Raw genomic sequence first — 23934 nt, forward strand, 5'->3', positions numbered from 1 at the left:
ATCAGGTGCTGCAATGATGTTGTTTCTGGCTACAGCCATATACAGGGTGTCCCAAAAAAATGTATACACATTTTGAATAATTACTAATTCCAATGGGTTAAGTCAGAAAAGAAAGAAACATCAATTGAGCTATCAGAAAAAGTGTGTATACATTTTTTGGGACACCCTATAGTATTGTTGAAACTATTCAAAGTGGGGGAGGCACTGTACATTTTACTTAGAATGTGCCTTGTCCTTGTACCTTGTCCAGACTGTACCTGGACTATAACTGGACTTATCTTTCAGGAATCACCTCAAATGCCACTATCTCTACAAAGCCTGCATTAATATCCCTTGCCAACATTCATCTTTTCCTCTTCTATGTTCCCCCATCATTTGCATATGTACTATAGCCAGCAAGCTTCTTGAAGACTGGACTTGTGTTTTGTCTTCTTCATTTAATACCTTGGTGAAAATAGATATGTGGTGGTTTAAATTGAATCTAGAAAACTAAGGTTAATAAAAATGTGCTTTATTGATCTTTAACACCTCTTTTAGAATTTTGGCTCTAGAATAAAAGAGTCAGTCTCTTACATTCTGTTTACTGCAACCAACTTGCAAATGTAATTCACATGAAATTAGGTAGATTACAGATTTAGCTGCGATAACAAAAAGACCCTGAAATACTGTGGCTTAAACAGGATAGAAGTTTATTTCTCTTTCACATTAGTCTGGAGATGAACTGTTTAGTGTGGATAGAGTAGCTCTGTTGGCAAAATTGATATTAAAAACAACAGTTTCTGTCCCACACTGTTTACATTTGTTTTCATTAAAATAAAAAAGTAGATGGATTGATTCAGGTATCAAAGAACCTGTATATTTGAGTAAGTCATCAGACTTAGAAGATTTTTTTTTAAATTTTACTGTCTGTTCCCTTACTGTAGGTGATGCAGAAGGCCATATAGAAGCCTGCCCAGTGAGAAATGTAGCATCTGCTTTAGTTGACTAATTTTTTCATTTGTATGAAAAAAATAGCAGGTGTCTCTTGTGTGAGAGAAGCTGTCATGGCATTTATAGGAAAGGAGAGTGGAGGGATGGAGTCATAAGGAAAGGCTTTATGGAGAATATGGGACTCTAGTTAGGCATTGAAGATGAGATAGGATTTACATTGTCACAAGGAGAACATTCTAGTCAAGGGAAATGGTGTGCAGGAAAGTTTTAAGATAGGATAATTGAGATGTTTTCAAGGAAAAGCATTAGTCTATTCTCATTGGCTTCCTGAGTGTATAATTTGGAGAAGGGCAAGATAAAATTGATTGAAGAAGGATCAAGATTATAGATGGTTATGAGAGCAAAATAGAGGAAAGTAGAAAATTGTGTTAAAGGTTTGGAATCGGAGACTGAATGGGTGAGTTTAATTTGGTAATGGAATTCAGAATGGGTGAAAGCTTTCCCTCTCTCCCTGCCTAATCTTTGTGAGGTTACCTGTGACCTCTCAGTTAACTCATCCAGATGTTCTCTTCTAGCTCTATTCTTGATTTCTCTGAAATTTTTGACACCGTTGACCATCTTTTCTTCAAAACTCTGGTTGTCTCTGATTTTGCACTGCTTTTCATTTTCTCCCTAAGACTTAGTAATGTGCTTTTTTTGCTCTTCTTGGGGCTGTAACTTTTATCTTGAAGACAGTGCTCATGTATAATATCTTTAGTTTAAAGTTTAACCCTATATTACTAATTGCTTGCTGGACATTTTCATCTTGATGTGTCACTATCATTCAAAGCATTCAACAGATTTCTTGCAGAGTTTACTGAACCTCCAAGTCCCTTTATGCTTTAAATCCCAGATTTAAAGCAGAACTTGCAGCTATCTTGGTCTTTGCCTTCTCCCTTATAACTGTTTCCCAATCACTAAGTCCTGTCTGTTCTTCCTGGTGATTCTCATATTTGTTCATTTCTATTCTTATTGTTGCTACATTTATCACTCCTTTAACATGGTATGTTTGGATTGTTAGTATTCCCTAAGTATTCACTGATGATGGATATGAGTCAAAGTACTAACATTAGTAAGCACATCTTTTCTGTTACTGGAGTTTTGTTTTAGTGTGGTTGTGATTAAGAGATTATTAATATTAGTGTAGTTGATGCTAACTTTTTTGCGTTGTTTTTAGTGAGATGGTGGTGATATGGATAACTCAAAACCCCCCAATATTTGAATTCTAAATACACTTTGACTTTTTTTCTCCTCAGCAGATCTAATTCCTAGTATGTGTTAATAATTTTTCACAGTTTAAATCACATATTCAATAACAATAATGAAAGCAGATCAGGAAGTATGCTGAATGTTTGAGTTGAAGACCTTCTCAAGAATATTCTAGGATTTCGCTATTCAAAATGTGTTCTGTGTTGTCAGTTGGGTACACTGGTTGCTTGTTAGGAATGCAGAATCTCAGGTACCACTCCAGGGCTATAGAATTAGAATCTGCATTCTCATAATATCCCTAGAAATGTGTATACACTCTAGAGTTTGAGAGATACTGATCTAGAACTTATTGTGCTTTTCTTTAACTTTTTTTTGGTTTGAGATTTAGCTGCTAAAATAACGAAATCCTCCAAATATCTGTTTGTTTACCATAGATTTTTGCTTGAATTTTGAAACATCATTATACATGTTATAAATGATGAAGAGTAACTGGGGCAGGCAACTCTAGCCAGCCAAGTCATAGAAGTCCTTCACGAGCAGGCCCCATATGAACCAAGGCTTCCAGGACGAAGTGAGTCAGGTATGCGAAGACCTGAGAAACATTTGGGGCAGAGGGAGCAACAAATGGAAAGGCTTGAAGGCAAGAAAGGGCATGTGTAATCATAGTAGGTGAATGGGAGAGCCTTAGTGAACTTGGAAGAGGTATTAGGGCCCTTCTCCATGGGAGCCAAGGTAAACCAGTTAGCCTGCCATGTGAGGTCTTTTATTACCTTGTCCTCATATTATCTCCTGAAAACTTCCCCCAAATACTTTAATACTTTATGCTTCAGCTATACCAAAGTCCCCTACCATACTGCTCCTTTTTAAACTTTTGCCAAGAATGTGTTGTGACATATTTTCTACCTACTGCTTATTAGTTAGCCTTTAAGTTTCACTTCAGACTTTTCTTCCTCTGTGAGACCTGTGTGCCTTCCAACAGACTTTGTCTCATTAGTTGGGGAACCTCATTGCCCCTTATATATATCACATTATGCTAAAATTGATTATTACATGTTTTGTTTAAGGCCTATCCATGCAGATATGTGTAGTTTATTCCTTTTCACTGTTGTGTAGTATTTCATTGACTGGTGAGATAATCATACTGGTGAACATTTAAGTTATTTCCAGTAATTTTTAGAAACTATGCTGCTATAAATACTCTGGTACACGGCTTTTTGCATACATGTATGAGTTTCTTTGTGGTGGTTTTCAGCCTATTTGACAGTGACTCAAACATTTTATAGCATGACTTGATGTTGTATGTATTTGTGTCTGTACACGTTACTAGTTTTTTCTGAAAGTCTAACAATAATATTTACCCTTCATATGATGCACTCATTTCCTTCTCTTCTAAAAATAAATACTTGTTGAGATTAAATTAATACATCGCAACCTACGGTTTAAAATACTGCTGTAGGGTGTGTTGTGTGTGTGTGTGAGTGTGTACCTGCACAAAGATATGTCATATTACATATATAAATTGATTGTGAGAGAAAGAGAAAGAAAGAGGGAGGGAGGGAGAGAAAGGGGGTGGGGGAGAGAATTGATTGGTAGAAGAGTTTATTTATCTAGAACTTGACTAGATTTCAACAAATTGTTTTTTAAATGGTTATACATATTTGTACTTGGCTTGGTGCTCTGAATTGGGAACTTTGTGTTTATGGTCTTTTTACAGCACCTATTTGTCACAGAATAGTAGGTAAGTACTCATTGAATAGTTTTGTGAATGAAAATGAGGATTTCATGAAATCCTCGTGTTGAGGGGCTATTATCAAGGCAATTTTAGGAAATGTTACAAGGCTAATTTTTTAGAGTGGATAATACATTTGTAATTTCAGTTAGGCTTTAAAACATCTATTTTTGGAGGTTCATAACTATATTGTTAAGATATGATAGCATATGATAGCTATATTCCAAAGAAAGATGCATTGACAAAATTACATTATTATTTAATTTGGTCAAAAGTTATTAGAACTAAAGTTTCCCATAAATGATAGCAAAGTGGTTTTTTTCCCCTTTCAGGAATTAAGAAAATGGTTTTTATAGCCTTAAATTGTTTAAAACCCAAGCATCACCTAACATTTAGTTATCTCTAGTTTTTAAGCTTTTGCTCAATATAACATACCCATTTTTTTTCTATTACTGCTAGCATTATTGTACTTGTTCTTATACATTTTAATACCTGTATGACCTTTGCTTATTATAAAAATGCACCACTGTATTGGGTGCTAAGGTTTTTACCTGCATTGGTAGTCCTATCACATATAAATGATGCTTCCTGTTTAATTTATTCAGTTGTAACTTTTGTTACATCAGGAAAACTGTGCTATAGAGAAAAAGTCTCCATTTGGCTATGGTCCCCTAGCAGATATGCTGAGGGGGATTATTCTATTTTAAGAATAAAAATGAAGCTGCACTTGGAATGCCTTGAAAATCTTTTGTTTCCCCATCATGCTCTTGACACTGCTTTTTTGGGAATTGTTTTTGAGAAAAGTTAAGATGTACTTGTTTTGCTGACCAATATAGAAACTTCTCTAGAGAAGAAAAAGTATTGTATTTTGATTTTCAAAATTTCTTAATATGACATAAACTTGTACTTAAGTAGTGCTTTAAAACTTTCAACAAGTTTTTCATACAAGTCTCACCTAAGTAATGAGGACAGCCAATCCTAACTCTGTTTAATAGGTGAGAACCTTTGTTGCTCAGTTTGTTTCTTGTCCAATGTAATTTATACAGCTCAAAGGTGGCAGAGTAGGTTGACAGCACAGTCTTCTGGCCTTGAATTTATTTTGACACTGTTAGCAGTTAAATAGAGCAAGCCCCAGATGTTTGTCACTTTATAGGTGTCATTTCTAAATTTAAAAGTAGGATATTTTGGCATAAATTGTATATGCATAACCTGTTACCTAAGGAATTTGGGAGGATATATTTAGTTTTACTGCATTATAATTACTAGCTTCAGTGTTATTTTATAGATTGACTCTGACCTTTAGATAAAAAATATGTGCTTAAAACAAGCCTAAATTTTCTGAAAAGCTTGATTTTTTTTTATTGATACCTCTTACTGTATATATTTTTATAGTAAAATGATTCATACAAATCTATTAGTATAAGCCTCTGACCTATTTGACAAAATTTCCAGATATTATTTTTATTTTTCCATTTTTGCTTGAATTATACAAGCAATATGTAAAAATAGTCATAAGAACATATAAAATTATCAAGAAAAAACATTCAAAGGTATGAAGAAGGGTACAGCTGAGGCTTGTATTCTTGTATACTTATGTGAGTTTCTCTATTGTGTTTTTCAGAATTTTTTGACCATGAGCTAACATTTTATAGCACACCTCAGTTCATCTGTTAAATTTCATAATCTTAGAGTTATACTGGAGATTAATCTGATACAAGGCTTCTGGAGCCAGTCCTTGTTGTTTCTCATGCTTGCGAACACTTAATATTAATTGATTTAAATTTTTTTCTAATATATTGAATTCAAAATGGAGATTGTAATAGTTTTAAAGGGCATATTCCCTAATTACTAGTGAGGTTGTGTTTGTTGTTATATGTTAATTGGCCATATATTTCTTCTGTAAATTACCCATTCATATCTTTCTGCCCATTTTTAAAATTAGGTTGGTTGCTTATTTCTTACTAATTTCTGAATTTTATTTTTTAAAATCTCTTTGATTTTTATTTATTAGTGTTCTTTTAAGCAAAGAACTTTTTACTGTGGGATGTTACTATTCCTGGTTCAACTACGTGGAGTGAAAAAAGTGTTCTCATAAATTAGTTTTAAATTACTAGATTTCGGGGAAAGTTTCTACAAAAGCAAAATTAGTAAACACATTAAGGTTCTTGAAAGTTGATTTATAACCTTTCAGTACAAACAAGACACATTCTTCTTAGCAGTCTGCTGCTGGTGCCATTTGAAAATTTAAGCATGTAAATTCTGTAAGCCTCCATTATAATTGTATTCAAAAAAACCCAGAATGATGTTTAAGTGCTGTCATGACATTTTAGTTTTTAATATTTGCTTTCCTTTTTTTTCTCCCTAATTAGGTCCCCGATGGGCTTCCTGGAATATCGGTGTGTTTATTTGCATCAGATGTGCTGGAATCCATAGAAATCTTGGAGTTCATATATCCAGGGTCAAGTCAGTAAACCTAGACCAATGGACACCGGAACAGATACAGGTAAACATTTTCTTACTAATAAATTATTAAAAATATCTAGAGTGAATTTAAAATCTTTAATCCTTGCATCTAAGGATTAATATTGAAATGTAGTGTGTTGAAATGGCATGTGCCACATATAAAATATGTGTGTTATTTGAATTGTCAATTGACAATGTTTTTTCCTTCTTGAGTCTGTAGTAAAGTCAGTTTTTATAATTTATTTTTATCTAAAATATTGATTTTGAAGTATTTAAAAAATGAATTCCTTTTCCTTGTATTGATGAAATTTACCCGTATAATTCTATAGTCTGTTTTGTTTTCCTGTCAGTAGAGGGAGCCTGGGTAAAGATAAAGAATAAACCACCTCTAGCATAAAAACTAACTCACAGGAGAGGTGTTCTTGATTTTCAGACAGGCCTAATAGTTGGAAGACAGCCCAGTTAGCAAATGTTCTGATTACTGATTTGGACTTGTTTCAGATGGTTTAGCTTTGTTAGAGATAAGTTTGTAATTTTAAGGGTTTGCTGTATTTCCAGTATGACAGTCTTAAATTCGCAAAATCATACTTTCTAATTTTAAAGGTTGAATGTTGGTGTAAAAATGATTATTTCTACTGGTTTTATTTTATAATTCGCAGTGAAATTATACTACTTTTTCTTATGCCCTTTCAAAATACTTTGTTAGTATGAAGGCTAAATACACAGATACATGTAGTTGAACCTTAGTGATACACAGACCTCACAATCAGAAAGAACAAAACAAAACACAAAAATTGGCATGAATGGGGTGAGGTAAGGGTAGAGAGAATGGGGAGTGGTAATAAAATAGGTTATTTTTAAAAAGATACATCCATTTGGTTAAAGAAAGTAAAACTTCTATACTGAAGACTTATTTATACCAAAGTAAATTCTAGAGGTAGCAAGGATTGAAATATTTAAAAAAATTAAACCTTAGACATACTCGATGGAAAAAAAAGGAGTCGAGATCTTTAGGCTATATAGGCAAGCATAATTTATTTAGTTCAGTTTTAAATAAAGTTTTGAGCTTTTTGCTGGCTAGGGCATAAAAGAAAGCATGGTACTTTATGTGTTTTCAAGATCCTTGAGAAAATTTACCTGTTACATCAAGGAAGCAGAGCTTTTTGAACATTTCATATAAGTTAGTGTTCTGTAGTAACTGTCAACACATTTCATGATGTTTCTTAAAGTTATCTTTAAGAAAATGTGAAATGTACCTTAAAAATGTAACTTGGTGTTTGTAATGAGTTATGGAGGTACGAAGCATTCAAAACCCAAAGTGTATTGTCTTTTTAATGACTATTCCAAACTAAGGACAAAACATGAAATCCCTGGACAATTCAGTTCTCTAGAAATATTATTTTTCTCAACTAGTCAGTTGAAAGGAGTTGAATAGCAGGTGATTAGCTGTTTTTTTCCTATAGCTTAGAGCAGAACTTCCCAGTCAGAGGGCTGTAGTTCATTGGTTTTCTGTGGAATAGGTTACAGGTATACCATAGGATACTATTGTATTATTAAAAATGTAGGGATTTAGAAGACAATTATTAAGTAATATACAGTCTTTGAAATTGTATTTAAACACTACTTGTATGGTTCCAACTGCCAACTTCCTGAAATAAGAATTATTATTTTGAAATGTAAGACTTTGGTTAGTATTTGTCATCAGAGAATGCTCTTTATGGCTCCATATACCACATATCTCCTCTTCCAGGTGTCCTTTGATGAGAAATGTGGTTAGGATGCGCTTAAAAAAAATTACATGAGTAGACAATAAAATTTTACTTAAAAAAAAAAAAAAGAATAGAGAAGCCTAATCACACAGACAGATGTACCATCCAATGTTCTTTGTAAGTAAAGCCAAAGTTGTTCCTTAAAAATTATTCTGGGACTCGTGTAATATAAATGAGGAGGTAGGTGGTGAAGACCCCAAGGTGCTGTACTATAGAACACAACCTTTATTTTAGCCTAGAAAATTTCAAGGCAATTGATTGTAGATAGACAGTAGAACAAAGTGATTAAGAAAGTTTTCCTAGTTAGACTGTCATTTAGACCTGGATGGTTACAGGTAGATACTTAATTTCATGTGTCTGTTTCTTCATTTGTGAAATGGGAATAGTAATAGTGCCTACTTCTGTAGGTTGCTATGAGGATCAAATTAAAATTGACAAAGCATTTAGAACAGGACCTGGAATATTTTAAACACTCAATAATGTTAACTTGTCAGTTATTTGTAGTATTAGCCCACTTGTTCATTATGTAAAACCCTCAGTATTGCTGCTTTGAATATCTTTCTGACCTTGAGCAGTTTAACCTTCTAGTGAATCTTCTGTGATGAATTGGTTGCTAAATGCAGTGCTGAGTAAATAAATTGATTTATTGTGTGGTATTGAGTGTAAATTAATTTTTGAGCATATTTGTGAAAAATAATTTATTTTTAGTAGTATTAGATGTCAAGGCATTTTGAGATGTATAGTTAGGTATATCACATCAGTTGTCTATTGAGGTTGCTCCTAATTCAGATTTAAGCATACCGTATTTCCTGTGGTGATAGGTATGTTTCATATAGTCCAACTCAATTTATACCTTGCCTCTTTCTTCTTTTTTTCCTTTCTTTAATGTTTGCTTTAAAAAATTGAGGTGTAATTACAGAGAAAAAATTTACAGATATAAGTGAGTTTTATTTGTCTTGGCAAATGTCTATACTGTGTCACTAACAGCCCATTGAAGATATACAGAGCATTTCCATCACCCTAAAAAGTTTCCTTGTGCCAGTTTCTAATCAGGTCCCTCAGGGGCAACCACTACACTAATTTCTAGACCCTTGGGTTGCTGTGCATTGGAATTTTTATATTTTGGAGTTGGTTTTTATTGACGCTGACTCTTAACTCAGATTAGGGGAAGTAAACATCACGTGATTTAGTGTTCCTTATTCATATGATATTTTATAAGAATTTCCTTGATATAAAAAAATGCTTGGGTGGTATTTATTTGTAGATGAGAAATACTTTTACTGCATATACTTCTATGTCTTTTCCTCCCACCACGCCAACATTTCATGAAAATCATGTTTCTAATTTTCAAAGATGATACACTATTTAGTTTTGGTTAGTTCTGGGTTTTTTTTAGATCTTTTATTAGTTAATGTGGAAATATGATTTTATCTCTGAGCCCAGTTGAGCTATTAAGTAAAAATATTTTTTGTGTGACTTTGTAAAATGTAACTAAAGTTTTGCCACAAGGTTTCTTATCAACTGGCTATATGTACAACATATTTATATTAGTTAATTTATATATATGTTGTGTGTGAGATAATAATTTTTTAGGGGTTCTACCATACCATAGCTGTGTTAGAATTGCCGTATGCTTATTTTTAAAAGAAAATAATTTATCTTCCAAAACTTATTGTGATTTTTAGCATTGAAATAGTTATTCACCTTAAATCTTAATAAAAATTTTTTAAAAAAATGTAGTTCATGGTCAGATTAAATGTCTTTATTGGATTTATTGCCAGCTAGGTCTCTTTTTTTTTTTTTTTTTTGAAAGGACTGATTTTTTAATACTTTTATAAATACTATAGCTTTAATTTTTTTTTTAAAATTTTGTACTAGTTCATTAACCCTAAGTCTTTTCATTTTCCTCCGTTATTTATAAATTCTCAATTATTTATTTTCAGTGTCTGTGTTGAAGGAGTTAAAATGAAGATTATTTTTATTGTAGAGGAGTGTTATTTGTGCTCTCAAGTTTCTTAGCTCACTTTGTAGAGAGAGGAAGGGAGAAAAGGAAAGAAACATCGATGTGAGAGAGAAACATTGATTGAGTGCCTCCCGCACACGCCTCGACTAGGGATGGAACCTGCCACCTTTTGGTGTGCTGGAGGAGGCTCCAACCAACCGAGCCACGCTGGCCAAGGCTATTTTTATTTTTTTAATGAAGCTACTAGAAAATTTAAATTGATGTAACTGTCTCAGATTATCATTTTGTTGCACAGCAGTGGTATAGATAGTTGTTATGCATTTACCTATAGCCATTGCAGCCTTCTTTTGCTTAATGTTTGCACTGTATATCTTCTTTCATGCTTTTATGTTTAACCTATCTATATCTTTAAATATAAAGAGACTTCAAGACAAGAAATACTTACATGTGGTATGCTCTTTCAGTATGTAGTTTCAAATTTTTTTTATTTCCGTGACTTTTCAAAAATTAGTTTTTTAGTATTCTGTTTCCTTGTTTAAGTTTTCTTCTTCTGTGACTTTCTTACCTGTATGTTGGATCTTCATTGCTTAACTCCTATATTTGTCACTTTCTCTTGGATCCCTTTCATTACCTCTTTTTAAAATTTAAAGTATTTTTTTCTTTTGCCTCTCCAATTTTCTTGTGTTTATTTGTTCTCATGTTCCATTTTATTTCATATTCATTTCAGGAATATTTTTTCTTTTATTTCTAATTCTTTCCTGAGTTTTTATTTTAATTCTCAATGTTTCTAATTCCTGATTTAGTGTTCTTTCATAACTTCACGTCTTTTAACTCATTTTACATGTTCTTTCATATCTTGTACATGTGTTTTAGCTCGTTTTGAATTAGTAGGTTACAGTTTCTATCTGTTTTCTGGTCCTGTTTGTTCTAGTGTTTCATTGTAGAGATGTTATTCTGCTTCTAATTCTCTTTTTCTATGAGATTTGACCTTGATTCTTTTCTGTTGATTGATTACTATTATTATTACTGTTATTATTTTGAGAGAGAGAGGGGAAGTGAAAGGGGAGGTGGGGAGGGGGGAAACGTCATTTTGTTTCACTTATTTATGTATTCATTGGTTGCTTCTTATATATGCCCTGTCCTGGGATCAAACCCTAAACCTTGGTGTATTGGGACACTGTTCTAACCAACTGAGCCTACCCAGCCAGAACTTTCTTTTCTGTTTATTATTTTTTGTGTGACATTAGTTTTCTATTACTTTTATTTATTTATTATTATTTTTTTTATATCTTTATTGATTTCAGAGAGAGGAAGGGAGAGGGAGGGAGAGAGAGAGAGAGAAACATCAGTGATGAGACAGTGAGTCATTGATCGGCTGCCTCCTGCACACCCCCGACTGGGGATCGAGCCGGCAACCCGGGCATGTGCCCTGATGACTGGGAATCGAACCCCGATCGCCTGGATCCCAGGTCCACGCTCTACCGCTGAGCCACGCCCGGCTGGGCTCCATTACTTTTAAAAGGAATTGAACTTTGAGATAGCTTTTCTAGACCTCTCTCTTCAGTTGTTTTCATTTAAGGTTTAAAAATGTCAGTTATTTTGAGATTTTTCTTGCTTCATTTCTTTCTCCTACTTTTATCTGGACATTCTCTTTCTTTATTCATTATTTCTGTCCTTCTCAACTTTTAATCATTTCCCGGTAGTTTCTCCTCAGTGAATACGTTGTGAGAGTTCATAGAGGCTATATTGTTTTCCCCCATTCCGAGCTTATTGTGGACCCATTTACTTGCTATTGGATTGGATAAAAAATTCTTTCAATTTCATGCACTTCTTTGAGATTTGTTCACTATAATTTCTAGTTTGTATCTTTTCACTATTTTAGCATTCTGTTCTCAGATCCACCTGATTCCCCATTAGGCATCATGGGGGAGGTGTAGTGATCATTAGGGCCTTGTCGCTACCCGATGCCATTTTGGAGCTTGGGGGTACTCCATCACTAAGTTTTATTGTAAATATTTTCCCTGGGTTTTTGGTTTTTCTATCTAGCTACTGTTTTTTTGTTGTTGAAGAGCTTGTGGGAGCTTCAAAAAATGTCACCGCTAATACAAAATTCCCAAGACAAGCAATATTTAATAGAATGAAGTTAAAAAAGCTAATTTGGAGAGCACCATGATTTAACTACATTTGATGTATATGTGTTAGAACATTGTTTAATCTCTCTCTCAAGATTTTGACCTTTAGGTAAATGTTCATAGTGCCTTATAACACCAGGCACATAATAAGCTTTCAATACACAATTTTCAGTACACATTTATTCAAGAAAACCCAAGGTCATGCAACTTTTTTCTTATTTTGTAGGAAGAGTACTTATTGTAATTCCATCAAGCTGACAGACTTTCTCAGTCATGGCCTTATATACACACTTAACTTGTAAAGTTGATTGATCTTCAGTTTATGCTAACTCCTTGCCAGGATCATTAAGTGTGTCCTCAAAGAAGAGCAGAACAAGCAGTCAGCCTAGTCTTGGATTTATGTATTGTCTGCATGTGCAGAGTAAGGTGAAGAAAGAAATGTGGTACTATCTGTAACAAAATTTAATCTGTGAAGTTCAATAAGTGTGCATTTTTAAACAATTCTTTTGGGGAAAAGTCACTTTTATTTTGAATTTTAATGTGCAAGATTTTGCCCTATATTTTCTGCTTTTTCTTGATTCATTAACTGTTTTTAAGGTTACATTTTAAAAAGATCAGTAGTAGTATTTAGAATTCTGTTTTCCTAGTGATTAGTTATAGTCCTTGGGTCAAAGCATTGAAAAGAATGGTAAGATATTACTTAGTGGAAGTCTTTCATTAATTTAACTGTTAATTATATATTGCCTAACTAGATAGATCTGAGGGAGTATAACTAAAGGAATATAAATTATTTGAGGATAAAGGCTTATATATATATCCCCATATAGAAAGCTATATTTGGTAGGAAATTGTTAGGTGCCAGTGAATGAGTAGTTGTATAAATGGATCATGTGGAAACATAATTACTTTAATTTCATTGCACGTAATCCACTGTAGACCTAGGTTCTGGTTTTGGCTTTGTTAAATAAATGGTGTGTGATCTTCAGCAAGTTACTAAGTAGTAGCTCCTTTTTTTTAAAAAATAAATATTATGGTAAGTTTAAACATATTTTTAAAATGTTTTAATACTACTTTTATTGTAAGTTTCATTTGTTTATGAATTTCTAAAAGCATATTATGGTACATGAGGGTCTTTTGGGCAGAAAGATGGGGAAGCATGTTGTATTTGAGAAAGTAAGGTAGTGTTCTGCGACCAGAGCATCAGTTGCAGTTATGTGTGTCATGGGAGGCAAAGGTTGAAAGTTGCAGCCAGAGGCTGGTTTGGTCTCAATCCTGAGTGATAGAGGGTGAGTACAGGGACAAAGCAGGGAGCTCTTAAAATGTAAGTTTAAGAGTGACATTTAATGTTATGTTCCTTTTAAGAACGTGAATCTGATGGGCTTGTTCCCTCAGTCCCCTACGCATTGAGTGACTAGATCTTGAACTACAATACTGGTAATTGGTAGATTATCAGGGGAAGCCTACAAGAAATATTGAAGAGTTACAATCACTAAGACTGACAGAGGGAAGAGTCCTGAGCTGAACCTTAAGCACCTAGGATGACAGTAGTAGTTTGTTCCTAGAATTCTAGTGGTCTGAATTTCATAGTAAGTACAGATGACAAAAGACTGCGATGTGAAACTTCTTCATCTTTGTCATAACAATGTTTAATTTTATTGCTTAAAAAACAATGCATTCTCTGAATTTGTAGCAACAAGCAAATGCTGCAGAAGATAATCAAGATCTGAGAATATCTAGATACTGTGAAAAGTGCGGAAACTGGTAGCTTTAATTCCACATTATTATTTAAAATTTAAAATTTTTTAATGTGTGGTTTGCTTTGTTCTTAAAAAGAACAATTAAAACAGAAAGAGAACAACTCCCCTAAAACACAATTTTATGAAAACTGAAGGAATGGACTCTGTATTAAATATTTCCAAAGAGTTCCTGAGACCAAAAATGGTGGCCCTTCTTTTCCAGCAGCTGGAATCCAAAAGATCTTGAAACCAGTCCTGAAAAGCTTGCTCCTATGCAAGAAATCCTGGTGGCTTTTGAGAGGAAGATAGAGAACTATTGTGGAAAATTTCAAGTGGTAGTAGAGGTGAGTCACTGACATGAAGAATTTATTCAGGGACTATAAATATTCATTTTTCTCTTTTTAATTGAGTTTTTCTTTTCTAAATATACATTCAGCTAAGGCAGTTTGAAATCTTACTCCCTGCGTTCTAAAATTTAATGAATAGAAAGTAGTAGAGCAAGTAGTATTTCCTCTCCTACACAAAAACAAATACATCGAAGTTCTAAGAAGCAAAAACAAATACATTGAATTTTCAATGATGGAATCTTCAGCAACAATACTGTTTGTTTAGGATGATGCTTATGCTGGGAAAAGACATGGTAAATAAATGCTGTATTTATACTGTGAGTGTAAGGTATACTTGGGTGAGATTTATAAAAATGTACTAATGCAATTTGATTTATAACCTTTTGGATCATCAGAAGACTTTGTTCTTCTAGTAGGAGTGGAGGATACCAGTGAGGAGGGTCTCCTTGCTCTGGATACCCTGGCTAAGTTCCCTCTGGATAGAAACAATGCAGGATTAATATAGTTTTTCTCTAATTATTTTACTGCTTTGGGGATTTGAAAATACATGGATATGGTACAAACTTCCAAGGGTACAAAAGGTACAGTGTGAGCAGTCTCCCTCCAGTTTCTGTCCCTCAGTCATCCAGTTTCCCTCAGTAGGAACAACCATATTTATCAGTTTCTTGTATATTCTTACCAAAATATTTTGTGCATATCTACAAATGTACAGGTGGTACACATTTTTAGTTGTTTTCATATTCTTACACATTAATCTTTCAACCTGGAGGTAAGATTCTTTTCCCCCATCCATTCTTCAGAAATTTGGGTAGAAGAGTACTGATTTGCATGGTTTTACCTTTCTTCCTCCAGACTTAACATAGGCATGTAGTATCCTTCCGTTATACACTAATATGTAAGATTCTATTGATTATTTTAATGTTTTGTAATTTTGCCTTTGGGACTTTTAGAAGATCTAATTGCTATAGACCTAATCGTTTGCAACAATATAGTTGGTAATCTCAGTTCTTTATTTTGTAGCTGCTATACTTTTATCCACTTATTTCAGTCTTTAAAAGCAGCAGTAAACTTAGAAGGCCAAATTAGTAGTACATCCATAAAATTTATGAAAATTATGCAGATAGCTTTCAAAATAATACATTAGTGTGAATTTATTTTAACAGTAAATGGTTGTTAACCATGTACCTATTAGTGTCTGAAGGAAAAAGTGCAGGAAATGTTAAGGGGCCTGATAGGAAGCAGGGACTGAGATAAAGGGGAGGATGTACGAAGGTGAAAGAGAAGGGAGGCCCAAGGAGCCGTAGTTCTTAGAACTTGCCACTGGACTCAACTGTGTTTGGCTTTATTTGGGCTAGGACAAATAGAAGTCATAACCTGAAGTAGTTGTATCATTTAGTTGGATTTCACAAAGAGCTGTGCTTTCCAAGATTGTGGAAGATTAAAGAAAAAAATTGATGTTTTATTCTCAGAAGAATGAATCATTAACTTGGAATATCAGGTGGCCTATCACTTATTATTTCCTGATATTGACAGTGATTTAAACTAGGGCACATTTTATTTCTATCTGTTTCTGTTACCTTTTGTCTTCCCATTCACTAGAAGGCTCTTTTTTCCCCCCCTTCAGTAAAACACTTTATGTGTCCTGCTTATTTACAATTTTCCTCCCACTGGAGAGGCCCCATTGACATAAAACAGTGATTTAAAAAAAACATATACAGTACTATTACATAAAAATGAAATTTTCTTTTACATTTGTTTGCCTCTTGATTGATTCTGCCTATTTTCATTTACTTCTACTTTTTGTTACTGATTTTTTTGTTTAGTTAAATTTTGTATGTTTATTGAATTACACAACTCCAATAAATACATGCCAATTAAAATTCAAATTCTCAATTTACTTCAATCTCTGTAAAACATTAAAAACTTAGAACTCTTAGAATATAGGTTTTGTTGTTTTTAGAGCAAAAATAGTAGGTTTGGGGATTCTTAAATGTGATTTATTATACCATTTCCAGGTGAAGCCTGCCTTTGCAATTATAATGGTGGTAATTTTGGATGAAGTTGGTTCATTCAAAAAGTATAATGTAAAATTCATCTTTCTAAGAACATATAATACAAAATAGGACAAATTGAATTTAATAGGAATAGTAAATAATATTAACTTTAAAATATGCTCTACCTAAGTGGCAAATTATTTAAAAGAAGTATATGGCCTTTATCATCCCCCACCCCCTTTTTTTGGTAACCAGTCTGCTCATCAAAGCTCTGGAAAACTGAATTATAAGTCCCAAAGAATAAGCAACTAAAATTCTCCTTACAGTCGGTGCATTTTTCTAAAGCATTTTTGATGAGAGAACCTAAAAGAAAAGGAGTAATGCTTTAATAACAGGAATGATACTTTAATAATGGAGGCACAGTATTCTGTTTTACGTTCACATTTCCTGGATACTTTTTTTGACTAGTTGGTACATGGCGGTAAGGATTGGGACTGAAGGAACTTGAATCCTAGTCTCAACCCTGTAACTGATTCATTGTATTACCCAGTAGAGAAAGAGAGAAATTATATAATCTCTGCTTCAATCCCTCATCTGTAAAATGAAAAGTGAGCTTCGAAAGCAAGGAGCCTGGTGTTTGTAAACCCTGCAGCACACAGTTTCCAGTTTTGTTAGATGCAGCCTGAAATATCTAAACTATTGACAGGCTGATGTTGGTTCTATCAAAAGATAAATACTCATGGAGACTTCCCTGGCCGGTGTAGCTCAGTTGGTTGGAGCATCGTCCCATACACCAAAAAGTGTCAGGTTTGATTCCTGGTCAGGGCACATACCCAGGTTGCGGGGTTTGATCCCTGGTCAGGGCGCATGCAGGAGGCAACTGGTTGATGTTTCTCTCCCCCCTCCCATCCCAAATCAATTAAAAAAACCCAAACTCATAGGATCTAATAATCTTGGCCCTATTATTTAACATCCTGCAGCTTCAGTTTTCGTTCCTGTCAAATTTGGGTAATAATGCCTAAATCCTGCCTTTTAAAAAAAAATTAGTCCTTGCCCAGCCGGTGTGGATCTGCAGTTTAGCATCAGCCCATGAACCTGGAGGTCATGGTTAGATTCTCTGTCAGGGCACATGCCTGGGTTGAGGGCTCAGTCCCCAAGAGGGTGTTCAGGAGGCAGCTGATCGTTGATTCTCTCTCATCATTGATGTTTCTATCTCTCTCCCTCTCCCTTTCTCTTTCTGAAATCAATAAAAAAAAAAACTAAAAAAAATTAATCCTTACCTGAGGATATGTTTGTGGTTTTTTAAAAATTGATTTTGAAAGAGAGAGGAAGGGAGAGAGAAACATCGATATAGGAGAGAAACATCAATTGATTGCCTCCCACATGCACCCTGACTGCATTTTAATGCCATATATGTATATGCGTTATATATATAATATATGTTATACATGCAATTTATAATAATATGGTATTAGTGTACAAAAGTAGAGTATTGAAGCTGATGTTTATTATTGTAGTCATTAGGATGTTTTCATTATTTTCTGCTGGTTACCAGACAACAGTTTGCTCTTCAAGGCCAATAGAATAATTTTCATAAGTGTTCTATAGGGCCCTTGCCTATAGTGTTCTGAAACTAAACAGCTAAGGAGTAGTTTGTACCATACTCCTATCACCTCCTCGAAATGTAGGCTCCTATTTATTTTCTCTAGTTCTAATCTCCAAATTGTTTAACCTTTTATCTCTACTGATCTTTTCATTGCTGATCTTCCTTCTAACTGTACTCTATTCTACTTTTTAGAAATTATCTGAGCTTACCAGTATCTTCCTTCTTACAAAATGATTTTTCTACATCGGTGATATCATTGAATCCTTGTTTCCCCATCCCAACTAATAACCACACACTCGTGCACCTACACCCAGTCAGTTTTTTGTAGTGGTCTCTTGTAGAAATAACACATTATTTCACATCACTATTCCCTTTCAGATTTTTATACATCTTTTTTTGTTGTTGTCCTAATTTCGATGGGTAGCATCCCTAGTACAACATTAAATAATTTGATATAATGTACATGTATGCCTTGTTCCTAAATATTTTTTTGGTCAAAATAAAGTATCAATGACCTACATTAAAGAAAGAATATTTTGTATAAAATGTGTATAGTCATATTCATTGAATATAAGATATCGCTGATTGTAAGATGCACCTCCATTTTACAGACTAATAAAAAACATTCATCATAAGATGCCATCAAGTGTAAGATTTATTACTATTTCATAAATGTTAAAATATGAAGAAAAATGTAACAGGATCAATGAGATATGGCATGTATAGTAGATACTGTTTTTAGTCTTACTAACTTTTTTGTTAATATTTCCATGTATTCTTGCTTGCTTGATAGAAACTTCAAATTTTCTTACTTTCATAGTTTCTGTGAGCTGTATCTAAGTTACTTTTTGCTTCGTTGCATATATTGTGCAAACTAAGAGATATTTTTTTCTAGATCTAATTCTTTCCAATTGTTTAATGTGTTTATGATTACATAACTTGATCTATACTCCCAAATTCCCACTGTGACACAAAGATGCAGCATCATTTGAATATTTGAGATGGAAAACATTTTTTCATTTTTCAGGAAGGATAAGCTATCCTGCAAGTTTCTGAACTCTTCTCCCACCACACACAATTATATATTAGCTCTACTCATACTAACTTCATGCTAGGATGTTTCATGATATAGTAGAGTCCTCTGACTTTCTACTGTCAGTTTACTTTATACAAACTTTCTTATCTCATATACTTTAAAAACATATTTTAAAATTATAGTTGACATATAATATTTTATTAGTATCTGATACACTTTTGAAGCTTGTGTTTATTTTACCTTAGCCTCTTTTTTTTCTAGAGCTAAATAACAAAAGAACCCTTTAATTCTTTTTTGGTTTACTATTCCCTTATATTTTCCAGCCCCCTGTTACTCACTTTCTCATTGTCTCTAGAAGAATGACTTAGAAAATCTCGTTTACTTTGAGAGAATACTTATGTTGAGGTGGGGTGGAGTAGAGATCCATAAGTGAGTGTATATTAGTATTTCGTATTCCTTAAAGCTCTCAGTTGGTAGAAAAATCACTATTTTTTTATTTGAAGGAAAATAAATTCTGTGTACCCTTCAGGGCTACAACTCAGGGTCAGCATCCAGTAATCTGTTAAATCTGGATTGTCTTCTCTAGGATGTGGGTGTGTATGTCCAGGAAACCAGAAAAATAAAAGGACTTATAAAAGCTGATTTTACTACCAATTAAAACATTTTAAGGAACTCAAGCTCTATGTAAATGGTGTAAAATAATAATAGAATAATGTTTTGTTTATAAATGTTAATTTAGTTTCTAATGTAATAGACTTTCCAGGAAGTACTGTTTGCCTAGTCTTTACTCATAGATGAGACTGAAATGTAATTAAACTGGTTGAAGTGATTATCAAATACTCTTGGGGTTTATAGATTTTAGGGAGAAGGTTCTATGAACTCCTGAACATGTATGTAAAATTTGGCCATTGGGCAGGTGTGTTTTTTTTTGTTTTTTTTGTTAAGGAGAGTATGCATAGCTTTAAGCAGAATCTCAAAGACGTTACTAACTCAAAAAAAATTAATACACTTCTGTAGACTTCTGACCTAGAACTCACTATTTCTCTTTTATCTGTTTTCCATGATGATCTTGATTGTAAATCATGACACCCCAGAGTATTTTGAAGCTCAAAACAAAGAAAATTTGATCTTGAGTTATTACTTATAAATGGTAGCATTGTTCAAGTGGTATATTTAAAACAATAATAATTACTGCACATGAACTACCCCCAGGAATTCACTTTTAGGAAATAGTGAGTATAAATGAAGATGGTATTGTATGTATGCATAGAAAAAGGCATTAGAAAACTGTGGATCCATATATGTTGAAAGAAATGTGAAGGATTAGAAATAAGTTTTTATTTTGAACACGAGGAATTTTATAATTGTGATTTAAATTATTTTTCTGGAAAAATAAATGTTACCTGGTATTTGTATATATATGTGTACGTATGTATATATGTATGTGTGTATAGGAATTACTTTTTAATGTTCATGTGAATAATGAAAATACTTGATTATTTTTTTATAGTGCATGCAGGATATGGGAAATACTAAAGCAAGACTACTCTATGAAGCCAATCTTCCAGAGAACTTTCGAAGACCACAGACGGATCAGTATCCTTTAATATTTTTTTATTGTGAGTTTGTAAAGAATTAATTCATTCTTACAGTTCATATTTTAACTGTTTAGGAAGATGTGAAAAGATGTGAACTTTATCACACTGTTGTTCATTGAAGATACAACTTGATTTGCCCTAGGCTGTGCTTTGTATGTAGTCGATTTTTGTTAGGAATCTGGTAATACATGATCTATGTAGTATTTTTTTCTCTAATTATTACTAAGTATAAAACATTATACCTATTCTTCCTGATTGATCTCCAACTCTTTTTTTTTTCATTAAAAGTTTTTAAAAATTTATTTATTGATTTTTAGGGAGGGAGGGAGAGGGGATGAGAGAGAGGGTGAGAGAGAGAGAGAGGAAAGAAAGATCGATTTGTTGTTCCACTTATTTTTGCATTTAAGTGGTTGATTCTTGTATGTGCCCTCACTGGAGATCGAAGTGGCATATGGGGATGACTTTTTAACCAGCTGAGCTACTTGGCCACGGCTATGATCTCCAACTCTTGATTAGACAGTTTATTTTAGATTGTTTATTAGAGATTTGATTTGTGAGTATCTTGAGTATTTAAAAAAATCTTTTCCAAAGGGATTTTCTTCACTATTTATGTGAAGTAGTTTGGCAGGCATGCATTTAGATGGCAGATTACATGTTTAGTGGAAGTACTGAAGTAATTTATGCGAATATTCACTACTGACATTCCATCTTTGCATAGGTTGCACAACTGTGTTTACTTTACAAATCTGCTCTACCGAATGAATAGAATATTTTCTCACAGGTATTTTAGTTAGGATGTTGTTCACATTTGTTGAAGGTAAACATTTGATCCTATAGGATTTCTCTAACTAATATTGAAGTTTAAGAAAGTAGCTCATCAAAATCGTCCTGCTATAAATAAGATTATCTAATTCATTGTAGGTATTTGTGATTCTATCCAAAGGTGACATTTGCACTTTTGGCAATAAAATGTAGTTTCTTAAAGATCAGTCGTTTGTTACCCATTTGTGAACCAAAACGGTTTGTGTGGTTAAAACAGTGAAAAAAAAAAGATATTTTCTCACATGAGATACAGGTCATTATATATATTTTCATATTTATGTAGAAACCTCTTAAGTTATAGTAAAAAAATTAGTATTTGTATTTGAATTGTTCTGTTTCTGTTTCTGCTTCCCCACCTCCTTCCCTCAAATTTAGCAATCTGGTATCCAAGGCTATTTTTATTATAGCAAGATCCTAGGGTAAGAATGGGAGGTATATTTCAGACATAAAAATTGTGTGAGAAGTATTAAAGTGTGAGGAAACATGAAACTTTAAGGTTTTGATGTGACAGGATTTAAGTTTTATGGGTTAAGTGACAGTAGAAGCTTATTTTCCAAATTATGAAGGGTTTTTTTAATACTGTGTAGACCAGTTTAGACCTCATTTCATTGGCCCAAAGGGTTGAAGGGTTTGAAAAATCTTGAAGGGTTTTGAAGCAGGAGAAACATTGCAAACATTAGCTTCTCCACAAGGAAGATTAGTTGAAGGAGATCTTGGAGTCAGAGAGACCATACAGAATATACTAGGATAGCCCTGAGTATTAAAGAAGATATAAATTAAATAGTGACATTGAGAATGGAGAAGCAGGCAGTTGGGAAGATCAGAAAGAAATTTGGGAAAGCAGGAGCAGTTGGATTAGCTTTAGATTGGCTTTGTTTCTAAGAAAAACACTAGGTGACCCCAGATTTTCTAGCTTCACTGAGGTTCTGTGGAATTCAGTACCAGATGAAAGTTTAAGAGTTAGAAATGAAAGATAATGAGCCATACTTCATTACTTTGGGCAGGTTGAGGTGTGAGTTGGACACATATTTAGAGATACCCATTTAGTAGCTGGAAACGAGTCTGTACCCTAGAAAAAGAAGAATGCTTGATTTTTCAAACTAAATGTGACTACTTCTAAAGCATTTACAAATTATGGTCATATTTATATGAGGTATTGGCCTCTTACTGTTCACAAAAAGATAATTTAAGAGAAACTGCTGAAAGAGGGATTTTGTCTAAACAAATTTGAAATAGATGACTACTAATTATAACAGTATAAGATGATACCTCTTGGACCATGAGACTGGCCTCTATATCTAGTGTAATGCTATAGCCTTAAAAATTTTTTTTTACCTTAGTTATAGCAATAGCACTCTTATCTCTTTGTTTAATTACGAAACACTGTGATTGGGAGGTTGTATTAGGAAGACTAGAAAGAAAACCTGTCACCTTTATTTTATCAATCATTCTAAAGATCAGTGCTCTTTTAAAAAAGCCTAACATCTCTGCACTTTTATTGACTTAAATATAGTCGTCTCATCTCTAGGGGCAAGTAGAACCAAACTGAGTAAAATTCACATAATATGGGACCTCACAGTGTTCTTAACAAAATTTGTCACTTTTTGAAAGCTTTACAATTACAAAAGTTATGCAGAAGCTGCTGTGAAAGTATAATTTGTTATGTGGGATGTGGTTAATTATGGGCTGCAAGTACTAGTGCATGACAAATGATAGAGCTTTACATTATTAGGATATTTCATCTTATCTAAAACTTTAATTACTTCAGTTCCACGAGATCTATTGTGCACCAAAGCTAATCAGCAGTTCTCCTTTGAGCTTTTGAATGTTTTATTGCTGTCAGTAGTATGTCTCTGGAACTGGAAGATTTTCTTCTTGGGATTAGATATTAATTTAATTGTCTTTTAAATGGTGTCTTTAAAGAACGGAAAAAAATCTTAAAATACAAATAAATACGTGTTAAAAGATAAAATACATAGTAATGTTAAATAATTTTCTAGGCTTATATATAGTACCATTTGTTGGTTTTGAGGATGAGGACAAGGATAATGTACTGAATGTTTTGTAACTATTGGCATGGAGAAGATTCTGGGGTATTTTGTTGTTTGTTTACTAAATCACAAATGAACCACTTAAACTTGAATTAATATTAATATACAGGGGTAGGCAAAAGTAGGTTTACAGTTGTTTGTATGGAAAAATATGTAATGCAAGAATAAATAACAAGAATAAACTGCATTTCACATACAACTATAGACCTGCTTTTGCCCTACCCTGCATGCCTTACAATTACTATTCTATTCCTTTTTTTTGTTGCTTTTTTCTTGTTTTTTCTTTTCTTGAATACTCTGTCATTATAACTAAATCATATGTCTCAAATGACACCTGGAAAATAAATATTGGTATTTCCTGATCGCCAAATTTATTGGTTCTTTTGTCTTTTTTTCTCATTTTTTTTATCTATTTAAACTTGTGGCATGCAAGCCATCTTAGCCCTTAGCACAGTAGTTGCTGTCCATTTCCTTCCTCTGCCATGGGCCTTATGTTTTAAAATATTTGAC

General features: G+C 33.3%; 1 protein-coding gene across 2 annotated transcripts in view; it reads left to right on the forward strand.

Moving 5' to 3' along the window:
- Positions 1–23934, forward strand: part of SMAP1 (small ArfGAP 1) — a 109660-nt gene that overhangs the window by 22946 nt on the left and 62780 nt on the right. For both annotated transcript variants that reach the window (XM_081139460.1, XM_081139461.1), the window contains exons 2-3: positions 6277–6410; positions 20464–20549. In XM_081139460.1, coding sequence (XP_080995586.1) covers positions 6277–6410; positions 20464–20549 — 220 coding nt within the window. The remainder of the gene's footprint in view (positions 1–6276; positions 6411–20463; positions 20550–23934) is intronic.

Source organism: Miniopterus schreibersii (genome assembly GCF_964146895.1).
Source record: "Miniopterus schreibersii genome assembly, chromosome: 6".
Classification (NCBI taxonomy): Eukaryota; Metazoa; Chordata; class Mammalia; order Chiroptera; family Miniopteridae; genus Miniopterus; species Miniopterus schreibersii.